The following is a 21108-nucleotide window of genomic DNA, read 5'->3' as shown; positions in this document are numbered from 1 at the left end:
GCTTCCCCACAGTTGTTGTAGATACTTGCAGTCATTGCCTACATGGGCAGCCCTCAGTTGTGTTAGAAGTGGAGATTTGAATAAGTGAGTTTTGAACTACCAAGTGAGTTATGAACTATAATTTATAAAAGTGAATTATTAGTGTGTAGAAGAGGCAATGTTCAGCTCTGGTGATGAGGTGGCATGGTTTTAGGCAGGAAGAGCAAGGGAGGCTGCAGCTACCCTTTTTTTCTGTGGCTGTGCTCAGTAGGACAAATATATTTGAAATGTTGTTTGAGATTGTAGTGCACCTGCAATTGAGATTGTGTATGCACCTTTGAGCATAGGAGTTCTCAGATTAATAACCTGAAATTTTTTCAGCAGAATGACCAGGAATATGTATATAAATATATAAATGAACATAATTTTTCTGTATGAGGTAAGCTCAAGTATGTGAGGAGGGTGTTTCAGTCTCTTGCTCAGTGAAGATGCAGTACAATGCATTGTGAAACTTCCCCTAAGCATATCCCATCCTTGGGTATAGTTCCCAATGTCTTTTGCTGCACTATTCATTCCATGTTTCTAGAAAACTGCAGAAGGCTGACATGCCAATTATTCATTGCAACTTGAGTTTGGGTGACTGCAGAACTTTTTTCCTTTTGTCTTGGAAAATGCTATTGTCCAACTGTTTGCAGGCTTTTGGTTGTGTGTGTGGGTTTTTTGTTCTATTGCTCTGCTCCCCCCAAGAATGAACATCCATAAAAAATCTGGCAGCTTTCACTCAGTACTTAAGGGAAAAAGTTAAGTTAGTTTAAATTTTTCATAGGGGGGAAAAAAAAAGCTTAGATTTTTATCACTTAACAGAAGTCTGTGTGTTTATCCAAGTCTTGTACTTTTTGGGCTTTGTGAGAATTCTGCCATTGAGTAAATGGAAATAAAATAGAGCCTTGTCTAAACTATTAAATTCAATGAATCATTTTTTTATTCAGCTAAATTTCTGTGTAATTCAGAGCACGGTTGTTTAACAGATGGAAGAAAGTACCACTCTAACAGCCTGCATTTAGAGAAAAAAATATGCTAGAGGTTAATGAACTTGAAAAAAGTTTTGGGTGAGTTGTTAAGATATCTAAAGTTTGGATTTAGCAGAACTTTATTAATAATGATTTGTTGTGATAGCTAACCAAATGGCTTTACCACGCTCCTTTTAGCAAAGGCTGATTATATGCAATAAAGCTCTGGATATCTTGGAGGAAATCTGACTAGTGAATCTATAATTTTTAAGGTTTTTATGGTGAAAATACTCAACATGTAAAAATGAGAACTATTACCTAGTTTTACATAGCAAAGTAATTAAAGCTGGATACCTAATATAGAGATGATTCAGGTAGCTTTTTGATGTACAGTCTCTGACTCAGAAAGTTTCTGAGATGCAAATCATTAGAGGCTGGGAACAGTATTTCAGGAGGTAATGCTCTGTGCTGGCCCTGTTCTCATACAATTTCACAGATGCCTACTTTTTCAGACAGATGCTGAACTGCCATGGCTCCTTTGACCTAGTGCAGACACTCTTCTGCAAGGTCCTGATCTCCTCGGGGGTTTTTTTGGTTGTTAGGGGCTTTTTTTGCAGGTTTGGGGGATTTGGTTGGTTGGTTAGGTTTTATTTTTTTGGGGGTCGGTTGGGGATTTTTTGGGGTTTTTTTTAAATTACTGTGTGTCCATGTTTGGCATCTCCTTACAAGAATTGAAATGTTTTCTATGCTGACATGTATTTATTGGAAAAATGTATATGCTGAGACATGGGAAATAGGTTCAATTTTTTTTTTTCTTGACATTCCCCAAATTCCATAACACTTTGTAGATTTTTGTGTTCTCTGTACACTTGGAGTGTCTGTCTGCTTTCGAAGAATATATTAGGTGATGTTGCTTGAAGGGGAAAAAGAGAGGAGCGATTCATTGCTCCTGATCTGTTACCCGCTTTCCCCTTGAACTTAAATTTGTAGGGCAGGGTTTAAAATGTTCTTGTAGTGTCGCCTGTTTTCCGTGCCTTGCAGAGGAAAACATCCCCTACTGAAATACGCTTGTCCTCAGCCTGTACTCTTTCTTCCTCTCAGCTCACCTCCTGGCAGAACAGGTTTTCTGTGCTAGTGAAGGTCTGAAAGTTACATGTCTCTAGTGGCATTAGTTTTGCATTTTGAACTCAGTATGTTTTTCATGGATTGGTACATCCATAGTTGTTGCATGTAAATTACATTCACTTATGGTTTGCCTCCTTTCATTTATTCTCTTCACCTCAAATGGCAACTGTGTCAGTGAAAATACTTGAAGGGTAGGGTTAATAGCAATCCTATGGGGGTTGGAGACTCATTCACTGTGGCGCTTGCCAAGGAAAACAGATTTTAAGCTCTAGAGTCCTGCCTGTGGGAGGTTGCTGCAGAAATTGCACTGATTTAGTGCATCTCTAGGGTATTCTGGCCTTGGCCTCATCTTGCTGATTCTCTTCTTTTCAGGAGAGGACCAGCTGGTTCACTCCAAGTCTTCTCACAAAGCTGGAGTTTAGGGAGGCCTGTACTGCCGTTACACCGTCGTGGATAGTCTTTCTGTTGCCTTGCATGACCTGTCTACGCTGTTCTGGCAGAAATTAGAGGTAGCTGAGGAGATACAGAAATAATTCTTTGTTTAGTATGAATTATTGTATTACTAAGGAGAAAAGCTTCACTAATCCACTGATTCTAAGTTTTGATAATGTAAATAAATATGATTATAAATGAATACAAGAACTTTGGATTTTAATGTATAAAAATGAGATAAATGTCTATGAAAGGAATGAATTAGAAAAAATATGCAGTCTGTGTCATAATGTGAAAAGAAAGTACTCTGCAGAACAGCACTCTTCTCCAGGAGTCCCACTTCTTTGTTGTATCCTAGTTTTCAGACACTGTTGATTGATTACCAACTAAACAGCTTCTAAGTTAACAAAATGTACTTGTTAAAAAGGAAGAAAAAAAGGTTACAATTAGCTATTCTAAACCATTGCCACAGAGTTTAAAATTGCTTTTTCCTGTCACCTTTCTTCCTGGAGCAATATGTTGCTTAGAAATACTTGCTATTAACATGCACTTTCTGCTATTGAATCTAGTTAGTAATTCTAATTTGTATGTCTTCAAAAGACAGGGGAAACACAGAACTTCTAGTGTGTAGTTTTGCTTGTCAGTCATGTAACTTTGCAGATGTCACCATGCTATGAGATTGACCATGATTGTTTAAAGTTTTCTTGGGGGTATCTTTTGCCCTAGTTTCAGCTTTGAGGTTACTGTAGTAGGAGAATCTTATGAAATTAGTTCTTAAGTCAAATTGCTCTTACTTTGGCAAGGTTAGGTCTTGCTAATTAAGCTTACCTGAAGCCCTTCTTCAGAGGGTAGAAAACATACAAGTCTATTGTTCTTAGTTAATGAAAAATAGTCATTAAAAATCATGTCAATATGCTCATGGAAAAGATCATATGAAAGGTGCAAGATGTTAACAACTTGTCCAGATCTTAGTGTGCCATCTAATGTAAAAAAATATTTCACTCTTCTTGTGTAACAGAATCATCATTAAAAAACATTTCTCTTTTTCTTTCAAATCAGATCTTGGAGGTATTATTTGATTCAGTTACAGTCAGATGTAGTTCCTGTTCACATCCACCTAACAAGTTAAATCATAATAAGTGAGGGAATCATCAAATTTCAAAAATAAAATTTTATTATGTCATCATACATTTTCTCAGGCATAGGTAGATGGCTCAAGATATTTTTGACTGAAATGTCATCTGAAATTTGATAGGAAATATAATTGACTAGAACAGAAGCAGATTTAGTTAGTTTAAAATTTATTATTCTTGTTTGCTTATATGAAACACTAAGAACTTCTCAAGGTCATCTTGTAGGTAGGGCAAAATTACCAAATGAATATGTGCTTTCACATTCAGGTGAGCCAACCAAGCTGCCCTAAATCCCTGTGTCACTCTCTTGAGGGACTAAAGTTTATATTACAGTGAGTCAGTGGGTGTTGTTTTTCTAGATTATTCTTTTTCTGCCATTATGTGATATTTCTTCTCTCTTTTTGGCAATGATATGATCTCTAGAAAGCAGCATATCTAAGGACATGCCAATTGGGTTTTAGCAGTGCTATAGTCATCCTACTGTGCATTGGTCCTTCTTGCTACTTTCAGTGACTCCATAAAAACTAGTTAAGACTATTTTCTATCACATGTACAATAAATTAACCTCCCAGGTTAATGTGGCATTATTTAATGTCTGAAGCTCTGGAGCTGAGCTGTATGTCATCACCAGTGTTCCTTGTTAGAATTTGTAGCCTGCCTCATTCATTGTTCTCCCTACTTAAGCTATACTAATAAATGATAAAACATAAACTTCCAGGGGGTTATACACAGCCTTGTAGGGAGTTGCCCAATACTTATTATTTATTGTAGGTTTTTCCTAGTAGTATCTATGAGTTAGTAACATGCTTAGTAACATGCCTTTTCCAACAATTTTAGCACCTCAGAGTCCATCATCTGTGCTGGGAAGGAGTTTTGGAGAAACGTTGTTACTAGTATTAAATGACTGAGATATGCTTAATCTACTCAGACTAACTGATGAAAGTAGCAATAACACTAGAATTAGGGGTGTGGGGGGAGGAAGCAGAAATGAGGTGTAACCAGCGATTGATTTCTAATTGTTTTGGGGAAAAAAAAATCACTATGCAAAAGAATTATTTTTAAATGCGGGGATAAGTGATAACATGAAACAACTCTAACTAATAAACTTTTTCAATTCTGCTTCATATGTTTACTTTTCATTAAATTTAAGGACGGTTGTGACTGTGTTGTTGTGAGTCAGTCAACATTTATTTCTATCTGGTTTTCATATACAAAGGCATTAGGATGCCAGAAAATAAACTGTTAACGGAGAATTAACTTCTTTGGCACGCTTTCATACTTATCTTCCAAATTAAAGAAAATGAAATGGGCAGAAGCAGAGTGTAGATTACCTCCTTTTTGTCAAAAATGGTGGGAATTTGAAAATTAATAATAAAAAAGGGAACAGATGCAGTAACATGCCAGAGGGAGATTAATGTGGAGAGTAAAATCTGTGAGCAACAAAACTGAAGCAAACTGAATCAGTGGGAGGTGGTTGTACAATCAAAATCAGGATAAAAGAGAAATTACAAACAACCCTGCACTTGTCAAAGTAGTAGTAATGAAATCCTGACTCTGCCAGCAGCGAGAACCTGTGTTAGCACTTTGGGGTAAGGCCGGGAGCCGGGTGCCAGGTAGGAGGGCAGCGCGAGGCTGCTGGGCGGCAGCCATCGCGTGTGGAACAGATGGCGGGGAAAGCTGGCCGGGGAGGGGCTCCTTCGCAGAGCTAATCAGACAGTAACGGATAGGGCAGCTGGGAGGACTGACCACCGCCAGGCGAGCGGCGGGGTAGCCGCAGCCGTGCGCGATGTGTGCAGTGGTGTGCCCGCCGGCCGCACGCGAGACCTTCCAAGGTCTTTTCGGTGCCGCCGCGGCCGCGCGAAGTTGGAGGCGGGCGGGCACGGGCACGGGCCCGGGCCCGAGCCCGGGCCGGCTCCGCGGCCCTCGGCGGCCTCCGCGGCGTCCAGAGCATCCCGCCGGCGGCATCGCGCCCCCTCCTTCCTCCAAAACGCGGGGCTTTGCTCTCGGCCCCTGTGCTGAGGTTCCGTGGTTTCGTACCTTGCCGTAGCGGTATAGCGAACGGAGAATGTGGCGAGTGACAGAAATGCGAAAGCACGTGGGTCCGGGGACTGGGCCAGGAAACCGATAAGGAAACTTTGCTCCCGTTGAAAAGCGGGAGAGCCGTAGGTCGGCACCTTCCCACAGGGCTGGGCCCCTCCAAGGAATGGAACCAGTTTTCTGATGTTTTACTTGTGCTCGGAGGAGGCACTTCCCTACTCATAAATGAGAGCTTGAGAGGGATGAATGGAGGTCCGAGCCTTCTGATCCGGAGTCACATGAATAATTTGACTCACGGAAGAAGTAGAGATCGATAGGATTTCTTGTGCAAGTAAGAGGTGTCATGTGTGAGAGGATTACGAGGTCATGCCCCGGGTTGATGACTGTCAGCTTGCAAGAGAAATGAAAACAAAATTTTATCGAGGAAAGAGGGAAATAAAATCCTGCAGTGTAGCAAGGGAGATCCTACCTAAAACTACCTGCATTTGTTTGATCAGGATATGTGATACTTTTTTAGACCATTTTAACAAAAAAACCCTATGTGTCCTGCATCTGCTTTTTGAACTTGTGTGTATCTTGTCTGCAGAAGGTTTATAGCTTGGCTCAATTATCCATTTTGAGCAGGGAGGGGAGGAAACATTACAGGGATTTGAAATAGGTAGTATAACATAGCCATATGCTATTTATGCAGCAGTTTCTGCAATAAATCTAATTTGGTGCTGTCAAAAAAAATTAGACTTATTTGCTATAGCAGCACATTAGTAAATTATTGTGGTAGCTTTGAAAGTTGTCATTCACTCTGCTTTACTTGCAACTGAATCTTGCAGAGCTTTTTTTTTTGTTCCCGCTTCCTTTTCCCCTGAGCAACTCTGTGAAAATCTGAGTTCTTTGTCCTGCAGCTGTAGAAACTGCAAATATTTTCACTACTGAAAAGAAGGGCTTGCTTTAAGGGAATTGAAGGAGGTGGAAGAATAGCCTCTATTGTTAACAGTCATATGAATGCATATGTGGAAAAATCAATAAAGTGGTGGGGGATAAATTTCTCCCTTGCCTACAGGTTTTCATAGTGCAGCTGAAATTGTTTATCTGATTATACAGCATGTAGATAAATTAGCTGTTCTGCGTTATTATAGAAGGTAAAATATTTTACCTGCCACGATAAGACCATATGCTGCTTTATGAAGACTGATATTGAGTGATTTGAAATAAATGGGTTCTGTCGTCTTCTGGCAGGGCGTTGTAAAATTTTCTAAGCTGATACACTTTGTGTCAAGATAACACACAATTATTTAAATATAATTCTATTTAATATTTCAAACATATTTAAGTGATTGTACAAACATATAAAAGCCATTGATAAAGATTATAAGGGAAGGAAAAAAATGTAAGCAAAGGAGTAAAGAACAAATATAAAATCATGTTAATTTTGAACATTAAAGTGTTTATTAATTATTATTAATTTAAATTAGTTTTAACATGGTTTATAATTGTATTTATTGTCCTACAATAAATATTTTTTTAAGGAAAAGACAATAATACATGTTCAAATTTTAGTATTAGATTAATCTAATTTTTTTTTACAGCATTTAAACTGCAACTGGTCACATCAATGATCACATCAGGTTGTTGAGGCAGCCAAATTGCTACTGCATGTAGAGTATGGTTCAGGAGCAGTGACAATACTTAAAGCGCTTTGAAGCGAGTGGTGAATTCAGATGAAACACTGAAGAGACTAACTGCTGTAGAAAACAAACATCTTTATAAGGTCTTTGTTTTGAGCAGTTCTTATTCAGCACTAACAGTAATAAGTTTATGAGTGTGTATCAAATATTTACTTTGGTCTCATTCAAATTAGGTTTTTTATTTGTGTGACTAATGACAACAGGATAATGATTTATTTTTTTTGAACCAAAGTCTTTCAGATACATGTATTCAAGGCTGCTGGATTTTTTGCTGAATTTGCTACTGGAAAAAATGGTTCTGATTTTTATCATTATTTCTGACTTGTTCTAAAGCTTTTCTCTCAAGTACATTGAAAGCTTGTTTTTACAATAAGCTAAAATGTACTTTTTATGTCAGCACTTGGTATTTGTGAACTTCAAGAATTTTAAAAGCTGTCTTGTGCTTTCAGAAGTATATTCAAAGTTGTTTATTTTGTGCAGTCACGGTGGTTGTTGATTTGTGGGTATTTTTTCTTTACTGTGCAAAATTCTGCTTCTGAAGTTCTTGCCTAGAAAAAAAAAAATTCAACAGAGAACCCAAAAGGTCGTCAGCTGCAGATTTCATCCAACTTCACATTGAAGAGCATCAGACTGTAGGTTGTCATTGCTGGAGAAAGTAGCTGGTGGATGGAGGGAGGAAGGAAAAAAATCGCCTGAGCATGCCAGCCTTGGCCGCCTGGCTGCTCTCCTTCCTTAGCCCTTGTGCAGCGCCCTTGTGCCGGTGATTGGCCAGGAGAGGCTGAGCTGGGAGATGCCCGTCCTGAGCGAGCAGATGAGCTGCTGCCGGCTACTTGACAGGGCTGAACTCCTCGGCCCGGCCGTGCTGGCAGCATGGCAAGGTTAATAGTGTGCTGCTCTTGGTTGCCCCTGTGGGTGTGGTGGTTTGCATGTCAAACTATAGTTTTGTAGAAATAGGAGCAACTTTTCACGATTAGCTGCTCCTTGTTGATCAGTTGGCTTCTACAGGACTTAAATCACTGGGGAATTAAAGTGTTTCTGTGGTCAGGTGGGACTCTGCTGCATACTCTTTTTCTATCAGGCTTCCTCTTCTATTTCCAGCGGATTTATTCACCTGCATCTAGTTCCCTATGGAAGAAGACCATAGCATGAGAAAATACTTCCTTTCAAATGCAGGGACTAATCCCCATATAAGTGATAGATCAGTATTAGGTTTTTATTCAACTAAACTTAGGCAGTATTTGTCAATACAATTTTCATTAAAGTCAAATTTAGACCTAGTGTAAGTATAAATGTATTTCTGTTAATGAGATTGGATTACCTCCTGGCTTTGACCCAGAAAACTTTACTTTAAATTAATTTTTGGTAAAGAGGTAATAAAATGGGTGGTTTTTATAATTGCTTACAAAACTTCAAATATGTTGGTTTTTGGGGGTTTTTTTGTTGTTTTAATATTGTATTTATCTTGGTGAAAGGTTGTCCTTTTTTTGAAGAATACTAAGGTGTGCTGGGAAATTGAAGGCATTTCTTGTTTTAGAAGAATGAGATTGTCAAGGAGGTTAGTTAATAATTCAGGAACTTTTGCTTATTAGAATGTATTCCTGAAAAGAAATATGGACACAGGAATTGCTAAAAATAATGTATCCTGTTGACAATAAGAGTTTAGTTTCAGCCCGTCTTTACAATTTGCCTCAATGTAGAAGACACTATTCTAAAAAAGAGTTGCATTTGTGTGTTTTACAAGGCTTAAAATCAAGAAAAAAATTTTAAGGATTTTTTTCTTTAAATAATGTTGCATTTGAAACAACAATAGGTAAGGCAAAAAAAATGCTGCAGATTAAATAGTTTTAAATGAGTGCCACTCTTGATCACTGTAAGATTTCACTGTAAACTTACTCATTCAACTGCTCCCATTTTCTCTTTGTATTTTTAGTCAATAGTTCTGTTACATAGCATTAAAGTCAGAGTCAAAAGTCTTCATTTATTATTTTATTTGTGATTTTTTTACCAGCCTTTTCCATTTCTTCATATAGCTCTGCAAAGTCTTTCTCAGATTGTGCTAACCCTAGCAGGAAGGAACAGATATGTGTATTTGAAGAAAAACACGTTAGCTGTTGGAGTTAACAAATAATGATTAAAAGCTATTCTTTTGCTTCTTACTATTTCTCCTACACCCCAAACTGATCTTCACAAATACAGGACTGTAAAGAACTTCATCTGCTGCTGGTTAGCAGCAGTGGATTTAAATCTACACCGACAGTTCATTTGACAATGACCTTGAGGGGCTTTGCTTCTTGAAGAAGAAAGCAGAAGCTTGCGGTAAACAAAGTTCACTTCTGACAGATGGATTGAATGACAGAAAGGTTGCGAGTGCCAGAATAGCCCTGGCAGAGGAGGAAATGTTCAGTGGAATCCAACAGGAGAGGAGGTGTGAACAGGTGCAGGGTTGCTGACGGAAGGGGAACCAGATGGAAGGAGCCAGAGCCAGTTTATTTAAAGGAAAAGGCAGAAAACACTGAAAGGCTGTGCGATCAGTGGCTAAAAGTGTGCATGGAAGAAGGTAAAATTCACAAAGCAAAACTGCACAGTGGGATATCTAGCACTTAGCATAATGGTAGTAATTTGTGAGTTTCATTTTAAAGTTGCTATTGAAATATGCTTCTACCTTACTCTTGACAGCATAAAGAAGAGATTTATAACCTGTCCAAAAGGGGAAGGAAAAAAAAAACCTAACAAAACCACCACCAAAAACTTCAACTGTTATGCTGCCTGTCCATTATTTCTAATACTGCAGGCAGTTACAATCAGAATAATATAAAAATTATGCCACAGCTGAACAAATGAATAAAAGGCATATAAGGCTGGATTTTTTACTTTTTTAACTCACTTGTTTGTATCTAGCTCTTGTGACATGTGGGCAGATGAGCATGGTTTTCATTAGGATGTTTTTGTAAGATCTAGAGCAAATCAACAATAGTCAAGTACAGTGTAATGTTAGCACAGTATTTCTCATCTTTTTTGCTTTTGGTCATAAGTCTGTCAGTTTGCTGGAATGTGTGGTAGCTTGCTGTAGGATGGGGTAGAAATCTAGCTTACCCTAGATCAAATTCCCTGAAAATCAAATATTGTCTTTCAAATTGTCATCCTGAAGAAATGCTTTGTTCTGTCAAACGATTCTGCTTCTTCCCAAGCTGTTCTTGGGAGTCTTGGTCCTTTGGAGGCAGGAAAAAAACATTCCTCAACTTCTTCTCGATTTCAGCAATAGTTTGGGATCATTATCAACTCCACATATTAGGCCTGTGGCACCTTAAGTGCAGGTTGTGTGTCCGTACCTAACGTGTGTGAAAAAGGCAGGTAAGTGTTGAGCAGTCACTCACAGTGCATCTGTGATCTACTGGATCGTTCAGCTGTGCTGAGCTGATCCGGATCAGGTGTGAGCACACAGGCACTTTCCTTTTTAATTAGATAGAGCATGCAATGCCGTGTTTATGCTGACTTTATGCCAGCTGCAGGAAGGACAGATGATACCTGATTCAGCATAAAGCTTGCTGGTACAAAGTTAACGTACCAAAAACATTGGCTTTTTGAACAAATTTAAATTGGCAGAGTGAATTCATAGCAGATCAGGTCTCTGCATCATTTAGCTGCATCATTTTTTGATTCAAGGGTAGGAGCCTGATGGTTGGATTTACTGTATTAACAAGCTGAGCCTTGGAGTACAGAGTCACAGTTATTTGAACCTGGTCTGTGCCTATGCTGTTGCTGAAAAGCAAGTCCCTAGAGTGGCAATATATGGCTATGTCTGGCCACATGTTGCCAGGCCCTTGCTTCTGCTCACACTGGAAGACAGGCACTTGTGTGATAAGGTTATTCAGGGAGTTATTCAGATGGAAACCAAATAATTTCTTGAAGAATAGGTTGTGTGAGTGCTCATTGTAAGAGGATGAAAAGAAGTCTTAAACTGATATTGTCTGCCTTAAGTGTGTCCAGAAGCTGCATTGTAAGAGGCTGCTGGTGCCAAATTCAAGAATCACTATAAATCAAGAAAATTACTCCTTTATGTTAAATGCAGGGAAAGTAATTGGTGTAAATTTGTCTATACAAAACACATACCCGTAAAAATCTTCTGTGTTAAATAATTATTTCAACATACAGTCATTTGTAAAAGTGGCTTGTGGAACAAAGAATATTCTAGAGAAACGTGCAATATTGGAAGTGCTCAGGCTACGTACTAAGACTTCACAAAGATCACCTCTCCCCATGCTGTATTTAATTGTGTGTTTCTGTAGGGACTTAGGAGCCAAATAGTTCACAATCTGATGGTAATAGTCATGAGAGAATGGCTGTTTGCTTACAAGCTACATATCTTGATGGCAAAGCTTATAAATGTGCCAGAAGGATCAGATTTTGATTCCAAGTCAGTATATTTGACCTAATATGAGATGTTAATTATGTTAGAGGCACTTTTTTCTTCTCTGACATCAAAATAGAGGGAAGCTATTGATAATAGTTGGTTGTGACTTGATATACAGAGGACTGTTGAGATTGAAGAGAAGTTATTGAGGAACTGGTGGTTTTCTGGATATATCTTGACGGTTATAATGCCAAAAGAGTAAAATCATGTTATAGGCTAGGTGTTCACAAATTCTTACTGTTATGCTGAATGTAAAGTAAGAAATCCAGTCCTTCCATTTTGTTAACTGGCCTTGCAGATAGAAGTAGAGATGTAGAAGTTAACTGTGTTATTCATAGAAACTTCCATAGGAGTAACACTCTGTGTTACTGTATGTCTGTTCTATGGTCCTACAGATTTTCATCTGTCTTATGCCCACTAATATCTCCAGTTAGTTGAAATAACTTCTAAGTAGATTTCAAGTATGCCAAGCAGGAGTAGGAATTTTTTTCACATGCAGCCATTAATGTATCGTTTCTCCTGATACCTCAGTAGGGCTTAAAGGGCAAAGCGGAAATTTTGGACTGAAGTGTTTCATTGTTTCTGTAGACTTCTTGTTATTATATAGAGTGGAAATACATATAGAAGTTATAAAGCAGTTCCAGCGGTGTGGCTGCATCCTAAATAGAGAGATATGGAAAAAAAATCAGTGGGTACAAGAAAGTTATATGCACTGACTTCTGTTTCAGCAAAATTTAAATTCTTAGAAAAAATGGAAAATAGTATAACAAGTTGACATTACTTGAATTCTGGGAAAGGGGATACAGGTGACAAGTTACCTGCATTTTGGGGAAAATTACTTCAAGCTCATTTGACAACTAATTGTAGTTAGTCTCTTGATGAGGTTGGAAATCTCTATAGAGCTTAATATTTTCTTTTTTTGTCCCTCAAAAGTGTTTCTTATTATTTGAAGTGTTTTTATGAAATAGTAGTAGCAGCCTGGAAGACTTGTTTTTTCCAGCCTTTCATCTCAAGTAGGGTAGTGAAATTTCATTTAGTTTCATTAACTTACTTTAAACGTATTTCTACTTTCAAGTTATTTCTGTAGCACCTTTGAACTTTCTAAATCTATATTGAAAGAGCTGGATCAATTTGAATGCTGAATTTTTCACCCCTTGACGTTTACATAACTTTTCTAATTGCTTTTAATGCTTCTCATGGTTCTCATTGCTTCTCATGGTTATGAGAAGAAAGCTCTGACATTTCATTATTTTAGGAAACTCTATATTTCTCAACTAATACAAGAAACAAGATTTAAGTTTTGTTTGTTTGGTTTGGTTTTTTTTTGAACCTCAGTTCTCATGAATAGGCCGTTATGTATCCTGAGAGATGATGCAGTCCTTCAAATCCAACCATTAATTTAATAGTTGGGTTTGTTCAAAATTTGACCATGCAAATATAGATTTTACTGAAGCTCACCAAACACAGTGTGCTGGCTGGGGCAGTTTCCAGAAACTTGAGCTTTCTGCTGAGAAGACCTGGCAGCCAACTCCAGAATCAGCATCCAGTCAGCTCCCAGAAGATGACAAAAAGAGCAACTCAGTGGGTAATTCCCTCAATGGGATACAGGAAGGGCAATTTTTCAGCTCCTTGGAAAGGTTTAAAGAAATGACCTGATCATGATGCTTTTAAAAGATATTTCTACATAATTCTTGAGGAAGCATGCACTCATATGTCTTTTTTGAAATTATTTTTGCCATAAGAACATTCATTTCATGCCTTTCTTTTGCCTTGTAAAAGCACCAAGAGCCATAAAATCCAATCTTGTGTGGATTTACACAAGCACTGAAAAAATCAAAGCTTTTATTACAAAAATACAGATGGCAAAAAAAATCTACAGTGTTTATTAAGAGGAAACCACTAAACACTGTCCATCTAAGTCCTCATTCAGAGCAACCATAGCTATTAACAAGATCCTATTAGATGAAAATTCATAGGCCTTACAAAAGAAGATAACCAAAACAGTCAGTCCTAAACACAGATTGCTAGAAGGCTGGTTTAAAGGAAAGGGAGAAATCTTGTGACCCTGAGCCTTCTTATTGAGTTGTTCCAAACATATGAGCAGAATTACAGGTCTTACTGTGTTGCATTTTCTTACTTAAATGTTTGAAAATACTAAGACTGGATAGCATATGATAAAACTCAGTAAACACATTCTCTTTTATAAATAGCTGAATGGGATATTGCAGTGCTGTTAAATTGAAAGGCTGGTCTGAAAGGAGTTATGGAAGTTTTACATTAATAGAGAGAATTATTTAATACTATTCCTGGGGAGAATGACTTCTTGGTAAATTGGGAGGTTTTATCATGTTTGTAGCCCAACCTTTAGACTTGTCTGCTAACCTGAAAAAATAAAAAATGAGCCCTTATTCTTCTATGTATGATATACATACAAAGATACATAAAAAATACAGGGGAAAGAACTTTGTGATGTGTGATCTTATTCTGTATACCTTCTCTTATGACCTTTATTATTGTGAGTTTTGAATAGTGTCTGGTAATAAAGTTAGAGATAGCAAAAATTTTTCGCATGTGTCCCCTCAGAGAATAAGTCAGGTATTGTGACATCTTGTTTCAGCTTTTATACTTTTTTTTCCTTTTTATCAGGAATGTGTGGTTTGTTTGGTTGGGTTTTTCTCCTCCTATAGCCTGAGAGAAGAGCAAGGATATGCTCTAATTTTCCATTCTTCCTTTGACACTTGCAGCTGAAATAATAAGGTAAAATAGCCTATGAGAAGGTGATTCAGAAAGTTGCTTGTAATGGACAGTCCACTAAACCTGTATTGCAGAAAGTTTGTAAGGCAGACTGCATAAAACACTGCTGAGACTTTGTACCCAAAGTTATTTGGTCTTTAGGGCTTCTAATACATGTAGTCTTTCAAGTCCTACTTTCAAGAGTTTTAACTGATTTGAGTGACTTCATGCCAGATTTTACTAAAGATACTGGGAATAAAATGCTTGGGTAACTCCTCAAAACTTTTCCAGTTTGGTACAGAATCTTCTGCTATACATTTATTTTCAAAAATACTGGGAAAGAAAGCTCATTTCCTCGGAAAGAGCTAAGGGAGCCTTCAGCTGAGTCCTTTCTCTCTTCTGAGGTAATTCGTTGTGCAGTGGCTCACAGTGCTGGCCCACTTGGCTACATGTTACCTAGGAAAGAGGTCTGTTCTGGACCACTGAGGCATGTGGTAAAAGCATGAGTGTTAGGCTTCACTGGTCCTCCTGCTGCTGAAGTCTGAGTGTGGGTGCAGAGTTCCAGGACTGGTCATCATTTAGACAAGTCTTGTTAGTTTGGATAGCTCAAGCATTTGGAACACTAAATGCTGGCTACTCCTTAATGATTTATGAAGTTCAGGTTAAAGCAAGCATATATGAAAGCTAAAATGCTTTATTGTTATATTTTGAACTGTAATTAATATGAAATGAAGATGTCAAAAATAATGCTATGATAACCTCTTGTGTATCACTGAACTGAGATAATTGCTAGCGTATTTTAATTTGTCCAATTAAGTTCATAGTCTTTACTAATGGATCCATTAGATTTTTTTTAAATGCCACATGTTGATCTCATGGAAAAATCAAATAGTCAATATAGGAAGCATGATTGCTTCAAATTGTAGCTGCTTTGCCAGAAGAAATACTGGCAACCTCCAGTCAAAGGCCTAATTCTACCTTAAGAATCATCCTGCTTTTTTTATTTTTGTATTTTTACTGTTACCAAACTGAAAAGACTCCTTCAGAAATCCATACTATTGAACTGTGCTGAAATTCAAACTATTTAACTGTAGTGAAATACATACTATTTTACTGTACTGAAATTCAGACTTTTATCAATCTCAGTTCTGTTTTATTCTAGTCAAAAATATATGAGGTTTTAGTTATGTCAAATATGACTTTTATGTCACTAGTCTTTAAATACTTCCTTTTTCTTTGCTGCAAAACCCTGTGGCAGAGAGTGGACTTCTCTTGTAAATGGATCTGTGATCCAATTTTTGTTTGTTAGTGGTGAGAAAGATGTTTTGATTTGGGGGGTTATTTTGGTTTGGGGTTTTATTTGGGTTTTTTTTTAATTAATTTTGATGGCTCAAATTCAGTCAGCATTACCTTCGTGTTAGCTTTGAGATCAAAGTGAATTTTCACTTTGAATTTTTCACTTTCAGTAGCAGCAAGGATTTTTTTAAAGTTTGCCAGAGATGGCAATTCTTCCTGTGCTATAAGCTACAGTTCACAGTGCCTTTTGTTTTGTCAAGAACATTTGAAAAGCATAACTTTCATGCACTGCAAACCAGTATTGAGTTCATTGAGACATGCAAACCAGTTAATTGAGTTAACTATGACTTTTGATAGCCACAATGCAGGCTTAAAACAGGTGTTTAGTACTAAAATCACTGTGGAAAGCCTGTTCTTCAGAACAGGGCTCAAGAAGAGTTTGAGCTTTCTCCACAACTGAGTCTTTGGTTGCTTCTGACTTTGTTACACAGAAGTGAAAGTTTCCATGAGTTCTGTGTGTCTGCTTTGGTAAAACTGATCAGTGTTGTGACCAACCAGATGGACATTTTAGTGTGTTTAATGTTTTGCACTCAGTGCAAACTGTTTGAATTCCAATAAAGAACAGGCTGGTGCACTTTAACCACTCGTCTCCTATATTTGACCTCTACAGATGAAGTTTTAAAAAGTTCTGGAGCAATTAATCTTTAGCTGTCATTTCTGATTCAGATATTACCTGTGTCATCAAAATTAGTCAGTCATAGCTTTGCTTTTCATTGTCTCTGTGCTTTCCATTAGTGAATATAAGAAATTCTGAAGTTTTTGTAGGAGGCGACTTCTGATGTCTTCGCGCTAATGCTGGAGGGACTAAGGATTGTCTCCTTCTGTATACAGTCCATAGATTTTTTTTTACTCTGAATTGTGAAATAATTGATTTAAGAAATTGCAATTGGACAGACAGTGTCAAAGCTTCTAGAACTCCTCCAGTATTTTTCGGTTGTAGCAGGAAAGTTAACAATAGATCCTAAAATCTCCTGGGCTGCCTTCTGCATGTTTTATACTTTTTTTTTCCTCCATATATGTGTTGGGAAAATTTTCAGTTGGAGGGCAGAGAGATTGAACTTAGAGAGCAAGTTCAACTCAAGGTGTAGATAAAGGACATGCCACTCCATTCAGACAGATTTGGCTCCAGGACATATTTTCACTCCTGAGCAGTTCCAAGCACCTTAGATATAGCTGTGTGTGGCATTGGATGTTTTTTAATTCCAAAACCTTTTAAGTCCTAAGAAGCTGCTCTTCTGTGTAAGAATTACCTGTTTTCCTAGCTTTACAACTGAGCCTTTATTCGCTGTATAAATTCATCTTCCACCACCCCCTACACACTTCAGCCACAGGGCACTCACCACACATCCACAGTTTCTGAGCTCCTGCTAGCTCCTCTATGCAGTAAGTGACACAGGTGAGTGGCTCTTTTGGATGGTTCCCTTACACAGGAGAGTGTTTCAGGGCAGTAGATTCTCCATTTGTTTTGAATTTGCTGGTTAGCTTGAGTTCATCGGGAGGGGCCCTAGCCATGAGGAATGGACCTTCACAGCTTTGCCTTGGTAGCTTGAGCTGTGCAGCTTGCTGCACGCTGAAGGTTACCCCCAGCAGGCCAGCCAGCCAGCTGTGTGCCAGATGACTGCACAGAACCCAACTGCACACAGCCATCTCACATGAGAACTATTAAATAAAATACTGTGCTACTGACGCTTTCTTCAGCTGAAAGTGTCAGAGGAATTTGAGAGGTGTTGGTGGCTTGTTTTTCCTTTAGTTTTTTGAGCAACCCGGTGCTTATAACAACTTTCTGAAAATAAAAAACATTTGCAAAATAAAGGGGTTTGCATAGACTGGTTTCCAACAAATATGGGAAAAATATTCTTAGTAATACTTTCCATATTTGGAGCTTACACTGAAAAACTGATGGGAGCATCACTCCTTATGATAGCCCCAATATGATTATAAAGCAATTCTGAGAGTGATGTGATAAAGTGCTATTCAGTATATGAAATTTCCTTTAAAAATGTGCTTTGTTTCCTTAACGCTCTAATATTTTTGCTATCTAAATGTATTTGCTGTCTCACTTCAGAAGAAACTGCCTGTGATTTCCAAGGGAGTTTTGCCTAAGGTAGGGCTTGAAACATCAGGACCAGGAATTAGTGTAATGTGACCCACCATTTGTATTGCTTTGGGGTAAATTTGAGAGAGAAGATTTAACATTGTGTGTGTCATGCTGAGATATTGCAATATCTCGGATGGGTTATTAGGCACCAATCCAAAGGTTAAGTGCAGCAGCCACATGAGATGTGGCTTTATCCTTACATGATCTGTGCCCGTGTTCTGTTTTGTAGTCCTCTGAAATAGGTAATATCCCTAGAATAAAACATGTTTATAAGACTTTTTTGAAGCCTATCCCAAGCTATTAAATGTCATTTCAGTAGAAAGGCATTTGCTTATGTCATTTGAAATCTAGAAATCAGTTCTTGTATGTGTGAACTCACTGACGCTTTAAATGTGGATCCCAATGTGCACTAGATAAATATTCACGACCTTTGGGAAAGTTTAGATCTGAATTTGCAGTTCAGGATCTTTTCTAATTTACATGCATATATCTTTTTGGGGTTTTATTTTCCATGCTCTTTTTGCTTGGCTTGCATTAAATAAAATGCTTCAATGGAGTGTGGTAGTCTAGCATTTGTTTTGCCTCAGGAGTGGATTGCCCCATCTTGCATATCTGGTCAAGTAAATTGCTCTCTTGCCTGTATACTTCAATAATAGTACTGGGCTTTAGACCTTCCTGTACGACCCCCCAGTGAGCAGAACCACAAGGGGCTGGGCCTTTGTGGTGCTAGCAGTCTACTCTATTGTTGTGGATGCATTCATCTCCTATTTACATAAATTAATAGTTAAAACTTGTTTGGTTGCTCAAGAAATCTCATTAAGCTTTCAGAGTAGCTGTATCACAAGCACTGTGGCAATCACTCCCATTTACTTATCTCCTGCTGATTCACTGGGAAGCAGTCCATCTCAGGGTCAGGTCCCTAAGCTTCCTTGCAGAATTAAACAAATAGCATTTAAAAGAAAATGCAAATAATATGTGCAGTGCAGAGTGAATGCTGGTAAGCTTCCTTATAAAAAAGAGGTTGTGATTAAAATTTTTTAAAATAAAATCCTATTTTTGTTTGTGGGGCCAATTTTCTCTCAGGAAATATACCATACTTTTTATCCATTTTCTGCTAATCGCTGGAGAATGTTTGACATTGCAAGAGAAAGGTCGGTTTGTATAACCTCAGGTGGGAGGAGAATGTTTAATGTGAAAAGCTTGGCCAGATTTTTATTATTATTATTATTATTATTTGAATGTTCTGCTTTACCCTTAATTTATCCTCTTCAATATATGATTTTTATTTTTCTTTATTTCCTATTTGGTTTTTTATAGATTGGAGAAAGAGAACATTCAGCACAGCATTAGCAATGAGGCAAAGGCCCGAGCCCTTCAGGCCCAGCAGAGAGAGCAGGAGCTGACACAGAAGATGCAGCAAATGGAGGCCCAGCATGAGAAAACTGGTAGGTGGTAGGGAAAGATTAGAGCCTGGGCACTCACTCACAAGCCAGGCCCACGCCTTACTGTGAAATGACATCAGGAACACCTGTAACCTTTGGCTGGCCGAAGGGAGCAGATGCTAACTACACCGGAGATTCCGAATTACATATTAGTTAGCGTTTAAAAGAGAAAATGGAAAGTATTGCCCACTGTCTGTTGATTTCAGAGTGCTGCTCTCACATCTGCTGCACCATCTGGATTATGAGTTTATTTACCTGTGTTCAAGAAACGTAAAGCTGAGAGAGACCACAACAAAGTAGAAAAACAAAGGGCTTGTTTTTGGCTGGATTTTCAGGCACACATGTTATATAAAGAAAATAGCATCAGAAGCTCTGCGGGAAATGCTCTGAGCTTACAGTTAAAGTCTCCTGAATAGCATTGAACAGTTCCCACAGTACACACATTATAGCTACTCTAAAAGCTTAATGAGTTTGCTTCAGCATCCAAACTGGAGAAAAGCTTTAGCCATTAATCGGTTCTTAATTCACTGTCGCAGCTGGATGTAATTCACTGGCTCCAAATTGATATGTTCCTTTATTTAATCTTTGCAGCCTCAAACATTTTTAGCATTACCATGTGCCTCCCCCACATCCTCAATCTAGAAGAAAGATGTTTAATCCCTTGCATACTTCAGGTTCTCATAATAGGAGACTTCATTGCATTGACTTAGCCCATCAATAACATCTAACTTTAATCTGGAAGTAAAATGGGTTTTCCAAACAAACAAAAAAGAGCTTTTTGTATTATGAAATACTATGCCAACAACACTAATAGATGTGCATATTATAAACAAAAAAAAAAAGGAATTTTTAAGACATGAAATCTGTAACACATGAGCATGGAAAGGAGGAGGAGTTTCATCTGTTTTTAAACATGATATATTTATGTGTTTAACAAAATACCATATTTTCCCACCAGTCATGCAGTACTTTTAGGAAAACCATACAACACATATTGATTATAAGGGGTGTTGCATAATACGTAAGGTAGCAGGCATGCTATTCAATTTTCTGCCTTTTTTTAGTATTATCACAGAACTAGAGGACATTTCCATGTGTTCAGGGAATGCAAACAGCTACATTATGGCTGCTGCCTACACTGTAGGAGAAGGAAAGAGGCTCTCAGAATCAGTTTTTCCTCATTTAACCACCACATCTGCATATGACCATGTGTAATTTTGCACAAGAGAAATGTAATTTACCTTCCTGGTGTGTAAATTGTCCCAGTATACAAAAATGAAACAATATTATGCCTGGGTCTGTTTTTATATATCTCTAGTAGAGTTAGAGGGAGTTTAAAATTATAGTCATTTATAATGTATATAAAGAAAACCTTGTTTATTATGACCCTACACACATACAAGGAATTTGGGCAAGAGTGGTTATGCTTTCACTGATTTTAAAAGCAGAAAACAAGAAAGATCATTTTGCAGTATCTTCCTTTTGAAAGAAGAAAGGTCATGAGTTTAGGTGCAGTCCAAACTGATAGTATCTGAAAATTACTTTATAAAATGGTTTCATTTCAACTGTCACTGCACAGTAAGTCTAAATCATATAATTTAAGAATAAAAACTTATATTATTCATGGTAAGCTCAGAACACAGTAAATAAAAGAACTGCTGTTTTAAGGA

The 21108-nt window shown here is 37.8% G+C and overlaps 1 protein-coding gene across 9 annotated transcripts in view; it reads left to right on the top strand.

Annotated features, from left to right (window-relative positions):
- The window catches only part of SDCCAG8 (SHH signaling and ciliogenesis regulator SDCCAG8), a 104640-nt gene that overhangs the window by 37741 nt on the left and 45791 nt on the right, over positions 1-21108 (top strand). For 8 of the 9 annotated variants that reach the window (XM_068185414.1, XM_068185408.1, XM_068185406.1 and 5 more), the window contains exon 14: positions 19314-19441. The exons of the other annotated variant lie outside the window; for it this stretch is intronic. In XM_068185414.1, coding sequence (XP_068041515.1) covers positions 19314-19441 — 128 coding nt within the window. The remainder of the gene's footprint in view (positions 1-19313; positions 19442-21108) is intronic. 9 annotated transcript variants of the gene reach the window in all.

Source organism: Anomalospiza imberbis, chromosome 3 (genome assembly GCF_031753505.1).
Source record: "Anomalospiza imberbis isolate Cuckoo-Finch-1a 21T00152 chromosome 3, ASM3175350v1, whole genome shotgun sequence".
NCBI classification, from domain to species: Eukaryota; Metazoa; Chordata; class Aves; order Passeriformes; family Viduidae; genus Anomalospiza; species Anomalospiza imberbis.
The sequence above is the reverse complement of the archived record's forward strand: the minus strand, read 5'-3'. Positions and strand labels throughout refer to the sequence as shown.